Raw genomic sequence first — 12463 nt, forward strand, 5'->3', positions numbered from 1 at the left:
CTTTCAGCTTAATTGTCTAAACTGGTAATACTATCTTTTCCCTTCAAAAAGCAAATTCAGTAATATGTGAAAATGTTAAATTTCTTGGGATAAAGAATTAGCTAATGAGGAAACAGAAGAACCTCCTCTGCTCCTGGATTGGAAGAATTAACATCATGAAAATGGCAATCTTGCCAAGGGCTATCTACAAATTCAATGCAATACCCATCAATATCCCAATGTCATTCTTTAAAGAAATAGAAGAGGCAATCCAAAATTTCAGATGGAATAATAAAAGAGCCCATATAGCAAAAACAATTCTTAGCAGAAAGAATAGTGCAGAAGGAATTTCAATACCAAACTTTAGACTCTTACAGAGCTATCGTGACCAAAACAGCTTGGTACTGGCACAAGAACAGGCCTGAACACCAATGGAATAGAACTGAGGACCCAGATATTAACCCACAGATATATGGCCACCTAATCTTTGATAAGGGAGCCAAAAAAATAGAATGGAAAAAAGCCTCTTCAACAAGTGGTGCTGGCAGAACTGGTTAAGCACCTGTAGAAAACTAAAGTTGGATCCTTCTTTGTCACCCTGCACCAGGATTAACTCCAATGGATCAAAGACCTCGAGGTAAAAGCAGATACACTGAAAACTTTACAAGAAGGAATAGGAGACCCTGAAAACTTTACAAGAAAGAATAGAAGATACACTAGGTCTCCTTGGCATAGGTGGAAATTTTCTTAATAAGGACCCAGAAACACAACAGATCAGAGAAAGTCTGGATAAGTGGGACTGCATTAAACTGCAGAGCTTCTATATGGCAAAGGACATAGCTAGCAAACTAACTAGAAAGCCTACAGAGTGGAAGATCTTCACTAACCATACAACAGACAAAGGCCTTATATCTAAAATATATCGACAGCTCAAAAAATTGAATCACTCCAAAATTAATCTCCAAAGAAACAATCATCCCATAAAAAGATGGGCCAAAGACTTAAAGAGAGTCTTCTCTGAAGAAGAAATAAGAATGGCCTATAGACACATGAAGAAATGCTCAACATCTCTGGCCATAAAAGAAATGCAAATCAAAACAACTCTAAGATTCCACCTCACTCCAGTTAGAATGGCCAGGATCAAGAAAACTAATAACAACAGATGCTAGAGGGGATGTGGCCAGGAGGGATCACTACTACACTGTTGGTGGGAGTGCAAACTCATTCAACCACTATGGAAAGCAGTATGGCAGTTCCTCAAAGCTAAACATAGAGCTCCCCTATGACCCAGCAATTCCACTACTTGGCATTTACCCAAACAGTCCAGAAATAAGGACAGACTAAATCCACTAGCACAACAATTGCAGCACTATTTACCATAGCAAAGATATGGAACCAACCCAGATGTCCCTCAGTTGATGAGTGGTTCAACAAGGTGTGGTATTTATACCCAATGGAATTCTATGCTGCTGTCAGAAAGAATGACATCGCCCCATTTGTAAGGAAATGGAAAGACTTAGAAAAAAAATCACATTAAGTGAAGTAAGCCAGACTCAAAGGAACTTAGGCTCAGTGGTTTCCCTCATTTGTCACAATCAGTAGAAACCTTAGGCTCTCCTAGCAGAGATCTGCAATAGAGCAAAACCTAGATACATAAGACCTCCAGGATATAGAAACAAAAGCCATATGAGTGGTCCTTAATGTACTATGTTGTCTCTTTTGCTGTCCCTTGGTTATCTCATATTGTTAGAGTATTTTACCTTGTTATCTGATATATTGTATATATGCTTATTTGGTTATTTGAAATAGGATAGGGAAGGGGGAAAACAAGATGAGGGGCGGGAATGGGGGGAGCGAAATGGGGACCAAGACATGAGAAAGGTTATCAATGTTTGTGAAGTAATACACTTTCTTTCTGGTGAATATAATGTAACCCTTCTATTAATTACAATAAAAATATATGAGGAAAAGAAAAAGAATTACCTAATGAAATCTCGTAACTAATGAAATCTTACCACTCTTGAACACGGAAGCTTCAAAAGTTGAAAAGCTGAGCATCTTACTAATAATTGTGCATGTCACGAGCAGTTCTTCTGTGTGGATGGCATCTTAACGTTCATTTCATAATAGAAGCAAGAAGTTTGCATTTTCACATGGCGATCTGATCATTGGAAAGACCTGTGCACATCCCTTCCCACAGGTCCGAGGTGCACATTCCAGCTGTCTCCGTCCAGTTTGGAGTGATCCTGGAAGCGTACTGCCGAGGGAGCGTGGGGCACATGAAGGTCCTCTCCAAGCAGGTATCCATCCACTGGATCTGTGTCTTCTGTATGCTCTGTCGGCCACCTCACTAAGGGCCACTTGTGCACCTGGTGTCAGGGAGATTCCATAACTTACCTGACTAATAACATTCTCTTACGACAGCTTAGGAAGTTTCCGGTTTTGCAGGAGAATGCTAACTAAATGCCACAGGAAAGATGAGCAGCCAGGAGTGACTCTTCAATTATGCTACTTTCCTAACACATTTGACACGCCAGAGAAACTCCCCAGAGGCTACCTTCAGTAGCTGCCTTTTAGTAGTGAGAACTTCGCTTGCTAGTAAAAGCTAATTCACCTTTTTGGAAAAAGTCTACTGGGAATGGTAATAAGTTAATATCTATTCACCGCTCACTGTAGGGTATTATTCTTCATAGTAGCAAGTGACTAAAAGCATTAATCCCCTTAATTTCATAGACCACTTAAATCTCACTTGTCCAATCCTGCACCCTAGTCAAGTCTGTTCTGCCCCCTGACCTGGGCTTTTTCAGTAACCATCAACATTGGGCTCCTCCTCATTAATTCCCTGCCCCCCCTTTCAATCTCTAGTTAACGGATAAAGCGATCTTTATGGCAGGTTATAATGTATCATTTCCTTTTACAATTCCTACAATAATTTTGCCCTACGAAAATGAAATCAAGAATTTCTACCAAGAAGCCAGGTGCGCTGGCTCACGCCTGTAATCCTAGCTACTCAAGAGGCTGAGATCTGAGGATCTTGGTTCAAAGCCAGTCCAGGCACTAGAGACCATGAAAATCTTATCTCTAATTGACCACTAGAAAATGGGAAGTGGGGCTGTGGCTCAAGGGGTAGGGCTGAAGAGCTCAGGGACAATGCCAAGGCCCAGAGTTCAAGCCCCATGACCGACAAAAAGAAAACAAAAAAGAATTTCTACTAAGACCTAACACTGTTGGTTCTGTTCCCTCGCCCTCACCACAGCCACGGCCTCCCCACCGCTGCTGAACCTACACCACACACTTGCAGCGTGTCCCTTTTCAACAGGGCATATTTATGGGCAAATGATGGCCATCTGCCTTCTCGTCCAATGAGTTCTTGTCTTCTAACTCGTCTTCTAAGAAGGAGACTGTACCGTTTACTTGGCACTTCTTGTTATCTCTAAGCCAGTAAAACTCTGTGCCTGAAACGCATATGGCCTTTGACTTGTGCCAGGCGGGACGTTGTTCCAGGAAATGAATAGCAACCCAGTTATAGACGGGGCATGAAATTACCCAACTGAACAAACACAGAAGAAACTCAAATTTGAAGTACTTCAAAAAAGTTCCTGTTTGTATAGCCCAGTTTTCATCTGGTTCTCTTGTCCTCATTGTTTGTACAGCCCCCGAAACTGTTAAAGAAGCTCAGTGTCTGTGGTTTTGGCAGATGGCAGACTTGGCAGGCTTCAGCCATCTTGATTTTATCATCTGGCCACATAGAACCTTCTTGGTCTCCTATGAGCAAGGTCTCAGCCTACGGGTAGAAACCGAATGTTTGAATTCTTATTCTACCATAGTCTCACTGGTTTTCTGACATGGAAGCAAAGTTCAGAATGAAAATATGATATAAAATAAATCGTCCCATGGAATTCCAAATCCCAGTGTTCATTATGTTTCATATTTGATATGAAATGTAAAGTCATTTGTATTCCATTAGAATGCTATATTCATAAAATGTTTCTTCTGATTTTTGGTTGGCTGAGGATCGTGTTCTTACACATTTGATGTAACATGGCACAAAAGACCCTTCGTTATTAAAGTAGATTTCTTTTTTCGGTACTGGAATTGGAACTCTGAGCTTCATACTTGCTAGCAGCCACTCAGCTGCATGAGTCTTGCCTTTAGACATTTTTCTTGCCCTGGACTATTTTTGAGTTGGGGGTTCTCTTCCTGTGTAGGCCTTGGAAGACAGTCTACTTACTGTAGGCTTCCTGTTGTAGACAGAATGACAGGCACGTGTCTCCATGCCCAGCCTTTTCCACTGGGACAGAGTCTCTTGGACTTTGTAGCCCACGGCTGGCCTGGAGCCAGGAGCCTCTTATCTCAACCTTCTACAAAGTTAGGATGACATTCATAAGCCACCACACCCAGCTGTGGGTAAAAGGGATCCTACATACTTTTCTGCCTGGGCTACCCTCAAATTGCTACCCTCTCATTCTCAGTTTTCCAAGTAGCAAGGATTATAGGCATGAACTATTGCTAGTACATAAATGTTTTGTTTGTACCAGAGCCTCACTCTCAGTGGCTTGCTTGCTTAGCTAGTCTCCTACCACTTGAATCATGCCTCTAGTCCTGCCCTTTGCTGATTATTTTGGAGATAGAGTGTGTGGGCTTTTCTACCAGACTTCACACTGAGGTTTCTCAGTAGCTAGGATTAAAGACATGAGCCAGTAGCACCCAGGACATAATGACTTTGCTTTTCTTGGCCATTGCTGATCTACCTGGAGTATTTGCATACTTGCATGAGGCATGAGTTTCCCTGTATACGTGTGTGTGTGTGTGTGTGTGTGTGTGTGTGTGCGCATGCGTGTGCGTGTGTGTGTGTGTGTGTGTGTGTGCGTGCATGTGAGGAGTGTGCCATTGACTCGTGTCAGTTGCACACAGTATCTGCTTATGGTTTTTTTTTTCCACAATTTTCCAGGTGGAAGCACTCAATAAGTTAAAAACATTAAATAGCTTGATCAAGCTGAATGCAGTGAAGCTAAACAGAGCTAAAGGCAAGGAGGCCATGCATACTTGTTTAAAGCAGAGCGCTTACCGGGAAGCTCTCTCTGACCTGCAGTCTCCTCTGAATCCATGTGTCATCCTCTCAGAACTCTAGTAAGTGGCTTCCGCTTTGTGCGCTCACTCCCCCCTGAAAATAGCAATGCTGAAAGGAATTCTGGGTCACTAGCTGGGGGAGCAGTAGCCCCATTCAGCAAAGTAATTAAGAGAGGAAGACCTGGTCCCCAAAGGCCTCAGAAACTGCATGCATCCCACTGGCTGAATTTACCTGTGGGTCAGTCAAATCATCCAACATCAGTTTCCTTCAGCTCCTGTGCACTTGAGTTTCTCTATCACCGGTTTATTAGCAAATCCTAGATGAGCAAATTTTGGAAACCATAATAGGTTACTCTGTTAAAATGAGGTACTAGATGAATTTGAAACCCTTTCCTCTTTATCACTTATAGACAAAGTAATAAGTATACAGACAAGCAATGAAGGTTACTTGTGTCAGCAAAGTACCAGTGTACTATATGCGGTGCCACTGTTCTCATGGATCCCTCTTTAAGAACTCAAGAATGGTTCAGAATAGTCCTAATGTCGATCCAGTGATGATTCCCATGTTATAGTCACCAAGTAGGGAAATGAAAACTGAAGTCTAGGATGTGAAGAGGCAAGAGGAGTCATTATTTGGGGCAGTGGGAAGGGAAGGTTTGAGCCCAGCCCAGCCAGCATCAGCACATGTCCTCCCCCCACCATCCTTTCTACCAAGAGAAAGTCCTCTAGCTCTGACCTCTACCCACCCTGGAAGGAATAGGAGAGGGGTGTCCACACAGGTCACCAGGGGAAAACAACAGTCCAGACAGATGACTTCATGCAGCGGGCTGATTTCCCTGGCTGGTTTGTTTCAGTGTGGAGAAGTGCAAGTACATGGACTCCAAAATGAAGCCTTTGTGGCTGGTGTACAGCAACAAGGTGTTTGGTGAGGACTCTGTCGGAGTGATTTTTAAAAATGGTGATGGTGAGTCCTGAGATCCTTCCAGCTCCAAGTTCCTTGGGATTTTTTCATTTGTGGCTGATTTGCTTTATTCATTTGTTTATGTATTGTATGGACATATTTTTTATTTATATAAATGTTTAACAGCCCCAAGAAATAGCTGTGCAATCCATTAAGTCCTCTAAAATTCTTTTTTTTTTCTTTTTGGAAAATGACTTCTATAATTTACTTGCAGTCACCGTACTAATAAATGGTCCCTCTTTTCTCCCCATCCCTCCCCACCCAAATTGTCTACTCCTTTGATAAAAGGATTTTGAAGTAGATGATATTTAAACAAGTTGTAGACCCTGTTTCAATGACAGCAAGAGGGATTGTACTGGCATAGTTTTGCTGTCTGTTAGAGTATCTGATGATACGGAGGTGATACAGGAAATGCCTCTGAAGTGACCTGCCAGCCAGAGGAGGTAATGGTGGTGGGCCATGCCCCGAGCCAGTCCTGTGGCTCCCTGAACCTGAGGGCCTCATGATCCGTGAACACTGTCTGTGCTTGAGGAGGTTCACATGAGAAGCCATAAGTAAAATGTGCATAGCAGAGGACGGGCACAAAATTCTCTGTAAAGAACTCTTACTGTGGTGTTGTTGGGATGGCGTCTTGCTGGGTAACCCTGGCTCATCTGGAACTTTCGGTCCCTTTGCTCAGGTTCCCAAGTGCTGGGATTATAGAGGTCTGCCTCTGTGCTAAGCTCATTTACCCCACTTGACCCTGCAGGTAGTTAGCAACAAAATACTTGTCATTACTTTCCCATACTCTGACCTGAAAGCACTCTTTCAAAAATATTTATTTAGTTTAGTCGCTCATTCTTTCATTCTTCCATTTATTTATTCGTTCAGAGACAGGATCTTCCTATGCAGCCCCGGCTGGCCTGAAACTCACCGTCTTCTTGCCTCGGCCCTCTGAAAAGGGGACTGAAAGTACTTCTCAACATGATAAGAAATAAATTCAGGGGCCGGGAGTGAGGCCTAGTGGTAGAGTTGCCTAACGTTACATTAATGAGCTACTTTGAATATAATTAAGCAGTGTTTCCCCTTAGATTTACGACAGGACATGCTGACACTCCAGATGCTGCGTTTGATGGATTTACTCTGGAAAGAAGCTGGTCTGGATCTTCGGTAAGACTTTGTGGTGAATTTACGTCAGCGTCTCATGCTGGATCTTCCCGCAGTAAATTGCTTCCTCCTTATTTAACCTTGATCAGATTTAAAACTGGACAGGAAAAGCCTGGTAGCTTACACCTGTCATCCTAGCTACTCAGGAGGCTAAGATCTGAAGATCACTGTTCCAAGCCAACCCAAGCAGGAAAGTCTGTGAGCCTTTATCTCTAGTTAACCACTGAACTTGGAGTTGTAGCTCAAAGTAGTAGAGCGCTAGCCTTGAGCAAAAATGAGTTCAGGGACAATGCCTTGGTACTGGATTCAAACCCCACAGTCAACAAAAACAAACCAGAAAACCCACAAAAACTGTACAGGTGCTTGAAATTCCAGAAAGAATTGTAAGGCTTGATCAGACACAGGAGTTATATTATAGGCTGTGGTTTTCCTAATATTCTGTTTTAGGGTTTGAATCCAGGGTCTGACTCTTGCTAGGCAGAACTCTACCACTTGAGCCACTTTTGGTTTGGTTTATTTTGAGGCAGGGCCTTGCTATGTAGTGAAGGCTGGACTTGAACTGGGTTCCTTCCCCTTAGCATGTCAAGTGCTCGATTACAGGTATGCACACCATAGCTGGCTGAACCTGTTGCCCTGTCTTGGCTGAAGCAGACATTGTAGTAGGTTTCTCTACCTGGTAATAGGTAAAGATCACACATGAGAAAAATGAGGGCAATAAAGATTTTGAAGTAAGTATCACAGAAATATTAAGTAGCTGAGCTAGAGTCAAATCCAGGAATGTCAAAGTTTGTTTTCCCGTTTTGTCTAGGTGAGTAAACAATAGTTATACTTTGTTCATCAAGGCATAATGATCCTAGAGAACCTAAGTATAGGAATGGAAAATATTTTTCTACTGGTAGATCTTCCAGTGTTACTGTTCCAGTCCTGCTAGGCAGCAGGAAGTCCGCTGTGGTGATTTTTCCTTTCGCAGGACTGGAGAAGTGACTGGAATAGGGAGCAAAGAATATAACCACCTGCAGAGGACCTACCAGAGTGCCATTAAATCAGGACACCTTTGGGAGAGCTGTTTAAATCAAGCATAAGGAATAATTCACAGTGGGGAAGTAGTCATTGTGCCATAGCCATGGCTATGGCTTGAGAACCATAAACCTCATGGCTGTCCATGGCTGCACAGTGGGTCTGTTCTGGCCCTTGCTGAGACTCTGGGGCCACCGATAAAGGAAGGCATCCACATTGCCGTTTGCTGGGAGATGCTGTGTACCTAACCGAAGGAACTTGTCTGTCCAGTGGGATCTTAACTGACTTTTTGTCCTCTGACCCTGTGTTTAAAAAAAGGATGAAGGGCTTCAATTCTTTGTGTGTTCACTTTCCAACTAATCTTTTTCCCACCAAACTTTCATGACAGTTTCTATTAATACATCCGCCCCAGGGGCCCTATTGTGTTCGACTTTGGCCAGCTGCTCAGGTTAGACTGGGTCAAGTAGCACACTCTTGTAAGTTCAGTCCCAGATATTTGGGGACCTTCTGTTCATGGCTATTTTAGCACTTGCACTGGTGCCATGTTTGCATGGGTGAAAACTGATGAATGTGCTGGCTTCATTTCCTCCAATGTCACCTAATGCTCTTTGATGTTTCCTGCCACATGAGAACAGTTTTAGGCCATCAGTATGTTGAGATACTTCACCGTTTCTGGTTAACAAATGGTAGTGGTCAGTCATCGTTTTCTGTCTAGTCTCCTGGGTCCTCCACATGTCAACGCTGACCCTTGGTAGACCTAGCCATCCTGTGTCCACTTGCCTCTGTGACTACATGTGAAACCAATACTGGGGTTTGGACTCAGGGCCTCATACTTGCTAGGCAGGTGCTCTACCACTTGAGCCATGTGCTCACCCACCCCCTGCTGCCCTTTTACATCCTTTTTTTTGGCCAGTCCTGGGGCTTGAACTTAGAGCCTGGTCACTGTCCTTGAGCTAGCACTCTACTACTTGAGCCACAGCATCAGTTGTGGCTTTTCTGTGTATGTGGTACTAAGGAATGGAACCCAGGGCTTCATGTATGCTAAGCAAGCACCCAACATCAATTTTTGATTGCTCTCTTTACTTACTTCCTACCCTGCTGTTACTGGGTCTTTGAGTTAGGCCTTGTGCTTATGGCTCAGCTTGCTTGTGCTATGGGTGCTCTGCTGCTTACCATACCTTCAGCCCTGCTTTTTGCCGGTCAATTAGAGATGGAATTTAACGGACTTTTCTGCCTGGGCTGGTTTTGAATTGTGATCTTCCTAGATCAGCTTCCTCAATTTCTAGGGTGATCGGCATGTGCCACTCGTTCCTGGCTCCATTCACTTTTTTTTTTTTTAAGGAAATGGGCTTATTATTATTAATATTATTTTAAGAATCTTAAGCTACCAGTTGAAAGCAATTCCTTTCCAGAGAAAATTTTGAAATTCAGTTGAGAGCATCCCTAGAGTAAATGCATTGCCTCAGCTCCATTGGCTTTATATCTGAGTCGCACTAATGGGTGTATTCGCTTTTAAGAGACCCAGGCAGAATTTCTAAATGCGTTTAACGATAACTGCTGCCAGCAGTCTTGAGGTAAAGGAGTCACACGCTGTCTTGGACATGGGTTCATGTGGTACTGGTACCACGTAGGGGACGCACATGGGGGCTGCCAGCTCCCTGCCAGTGCCTCTGCAGACAGTGTATTTCATGAAGTTCTTGTTGCGTGGGAGAGGTGACTGCTCCTTAGGTCAGAGAGTATGGGAAAGGAAGATAAACGCTGCTAAAAGTGTTGTCTTGTCCTTTTGTAAGAAGAGTAGAAGTTCAGTGCAAAGAAGGTCTAGATAAGGTGACCAGGAGTTTGTCCCCAGCGTGACTTCTGTCAAAAGTCTCTCTGACAGGAATGTTTTTTCCTTTCCACTGTGAACGCTTTCATCGCAGCTGCTTCTGAAGAGGAAGCTGCTGGCCTTGTGCCAGCTTGGCTGCAGTGGGGTGGGGGCGGTGCAGGAGAGTGAGAAGCTGCCCACCACCCTGGCGTTCAGCCATGGAAAGGAAAGGGTGTCAGTACCCACAGTGCTCCCCTGCCTCTCACTGACAGCTGCAGTTTCCGCAAGAGAAATACATTAATAGTGCAGACGTAAAGCAATCCACTGTCCATCTGCCAGAAGGTAATCTGACCATTCTGCTCTCAAACTTACTTTGGTATTATTAGAAAGGTAATTAAAGAGACCGAGTGAGATTGAATTTTTCTTTGGAAGGAGTTTTAGAAACTAATAAATTTCTCCTCTTATTTGATTGTTGTATCCTCCAATGTGTATCGTGACCCTCAGAGCTTTGTCTTGTCTCTCATCACATGCTCTGTCCTGCCCAGCTCTTCTGTCTCCTCCTTATAGAAGCCTCCCTGACTCTGCTGTGGTGTCCCCATATTGCATGGAGCATTTGTGGCTGTTCTTTCTGGCTCACCATCTGACATGTAGGAAAGTGAGAAGGTGCACCATCTGACAGGATGCTTACAAGCTAGCTGTGCCCAGCTGTTTACCATCCCCATATAGTCTGTCTTCCGTGTGTTCCGTAGTTGTCTGATCACTTTTGGAGAATATTTACAATCAACAAGCAGAGAAAATAGTAATATTGATCTAAAGAACTCACATAAATCATAAGGAAAATGTCTAAAATTACAATGATAGGCAAAGGATGTGAATAGCTAATTTACAAAAGAAATTCTTCTGGTGTTTTTTGTTTGTTTGTTTTTGTTTTAGAGAATCTCACTGTGTGGCCAAGGCTGGTTTGGTTTTTTTTTTGGTTTTTGTTTTTTTGCCAGTACTGGGGCTTGAACTCAGGGCTTGAGCACTGTCCTGGGCTAGAGCTCTACCACTTGAGCAACACCACCATTTCTGGCTTTTTCTATGTATGTGGTACTGAGGAATTGAACCCAGATCTTCATGCATGCTAGGCAAGCACTCTACCACTGGGCCAAACTCCCAGCCCCCAAGGCTGGTTTTTAAAGTTTCCATCCTCAGGCATATATCTCACTTAGTCAAAAGTGTGTCTCATCTCACTGTGTCCCAGGCTAGCCTTCAACTCAGGGATCCCTCCTGCTTCAGCTCTCTGAGTATTAGCATTATGGGTATGCACCCTTTCCTCTCCCATGCTTCTGTCCATCCACACGCGTAAATAGAAAGCTTCTGTAAATAACTATGTAGCAAGTGACACATGTCGTGGGTGCTCTGGAATTCTTGTGAATTATTCCTATTAGGAGAAGAACTTGTATGTTCCCTATGGCACAAGCACGTTAATGTGTGCTGCAAGGGTGTCAGTAATGACAAAACTGCTTCAGTGATCAAAGGGAAGACCCTAGTGACTTACTCTTTCCTTCTTCAAAAGCAGCATGGTTCTTGACGCCTGTTTTTCCCTTTCAGGATGTTGCCGTATGGCTGTTTGGCAACTGGAGATCGCTCAGGCCTCATCGAGGTGGTAAGCACCTCAGAAACCATCGCTGACATTCAGCTCAACAGTAGCAACGTGGCCGCCGCCGCGGCCTTCAACAAAGATGCCCTTCTCAACTGGCTTAAAGAGTACAATTCCGGGTCAGTTGCCACTTCTTCCCCATACAGCCAGGCAATGGCTGCCCACTCAGTAGGAGAGCAGAAGTGATAGTGTCTGCAAGGACATGGCAGCCTTCCTAGCATCTGTGCTCTCTCATGACTGACTTCCACGTTCCTCGCAACCATTCTTAGAATGCCCACAATAAGAGCCAGGTACAGTGGCTCACACCTATAATCCTAGCTACTCAGGAGGCTGAGATCTGAGGACCATGGTTCAAAGTCGGCCTAGGCACTAAAAAACGTGAGACTCTTATCTCCAGTTAATCACTAGAAAACTGGAAGTGGTGCTGTGGCTCCAGGGGTAAGGCAATAGCCTTGAGCTGAAGAGCTCAGGGACAACACTCAGGCCCAGGGTTCAAGTCCCACGACTGACCAAAAAAAAAAAAATGCCCACAATAAAATGCAGCCTAGGAATGAACATATTTTAGAGATAGCATAAGGTTTTCGTTATGGGAGTGTGTAACTTCTCATTGGTTAACTATATAATAGAAGTAAATAAGTTTGTGGCCTCTGGTCTCTCCAAGCAGAAAGCAAAATGTTTATGTAGAATTGTGTTGCTTTGCAGTTAGGATGTTGGAGAAGTACAGCATGAAGCAATTTTGGGGTGAAAGGGAGTGCTGTTGCAAGGATTTAGGGCAAGGTATTTAAGAGTCAGATTCCGAGTTTGTCATTGGCAAGTCTCGAAGGACTTGGATCTGAGAGTCAGT

At 43.7% G+C, this 12463-nt stretch overlaps 1 protein-coding gene across 1 annotated transcript in view; it reads left to right on the forward strand.

Moving 5' to 3' along the window:
- Positions 1 to 12463, forward strand: part of Pik3cb (phosphatidylinositol-4,5-bisphosphate 3-kinase catalytic subunit beta) — a 59062-nt gene that overhangs the window by 41689 nt on the left and 4910 nt on the right. Inside the window, exons 16-20 of the mRNA XM_090323606.1 lie at positions 2180 to 2279; positions 4931 to 5109; positions 5904 to 6013; positions 7081 to 7159; positions 11571 to 11738. Of these exons, the coding sequence (XP_090179732.1) occupies positions 2180 to 2279; positions 4931 to 5109; positions 5904 to 6013; positions 7081 to 7159; positions 11571 to 11738 (636 nt within the window). The remainder of the gene's footprint in view (positions 1 to 2179; positions 2280 to 4930; positions 5110 to 5903; positions 6014 to 7080; positions 7160 to 11570; positions 11739 to 12463) is intronic.

This window comes from Megascapheus bottae, chromosome 32, assembly GCF_031878675.1.
Source record: "Megascapheus bottae isolate mThoBot1 chromosome 32, mThoBot2.hap1, whole genome shotgun sequence".
NCBI lineage: Eukaryota > Metazoa > Chordata > Mammalia > Rodentia > Geomyidae > Megascapheus > Megascapheus bottae.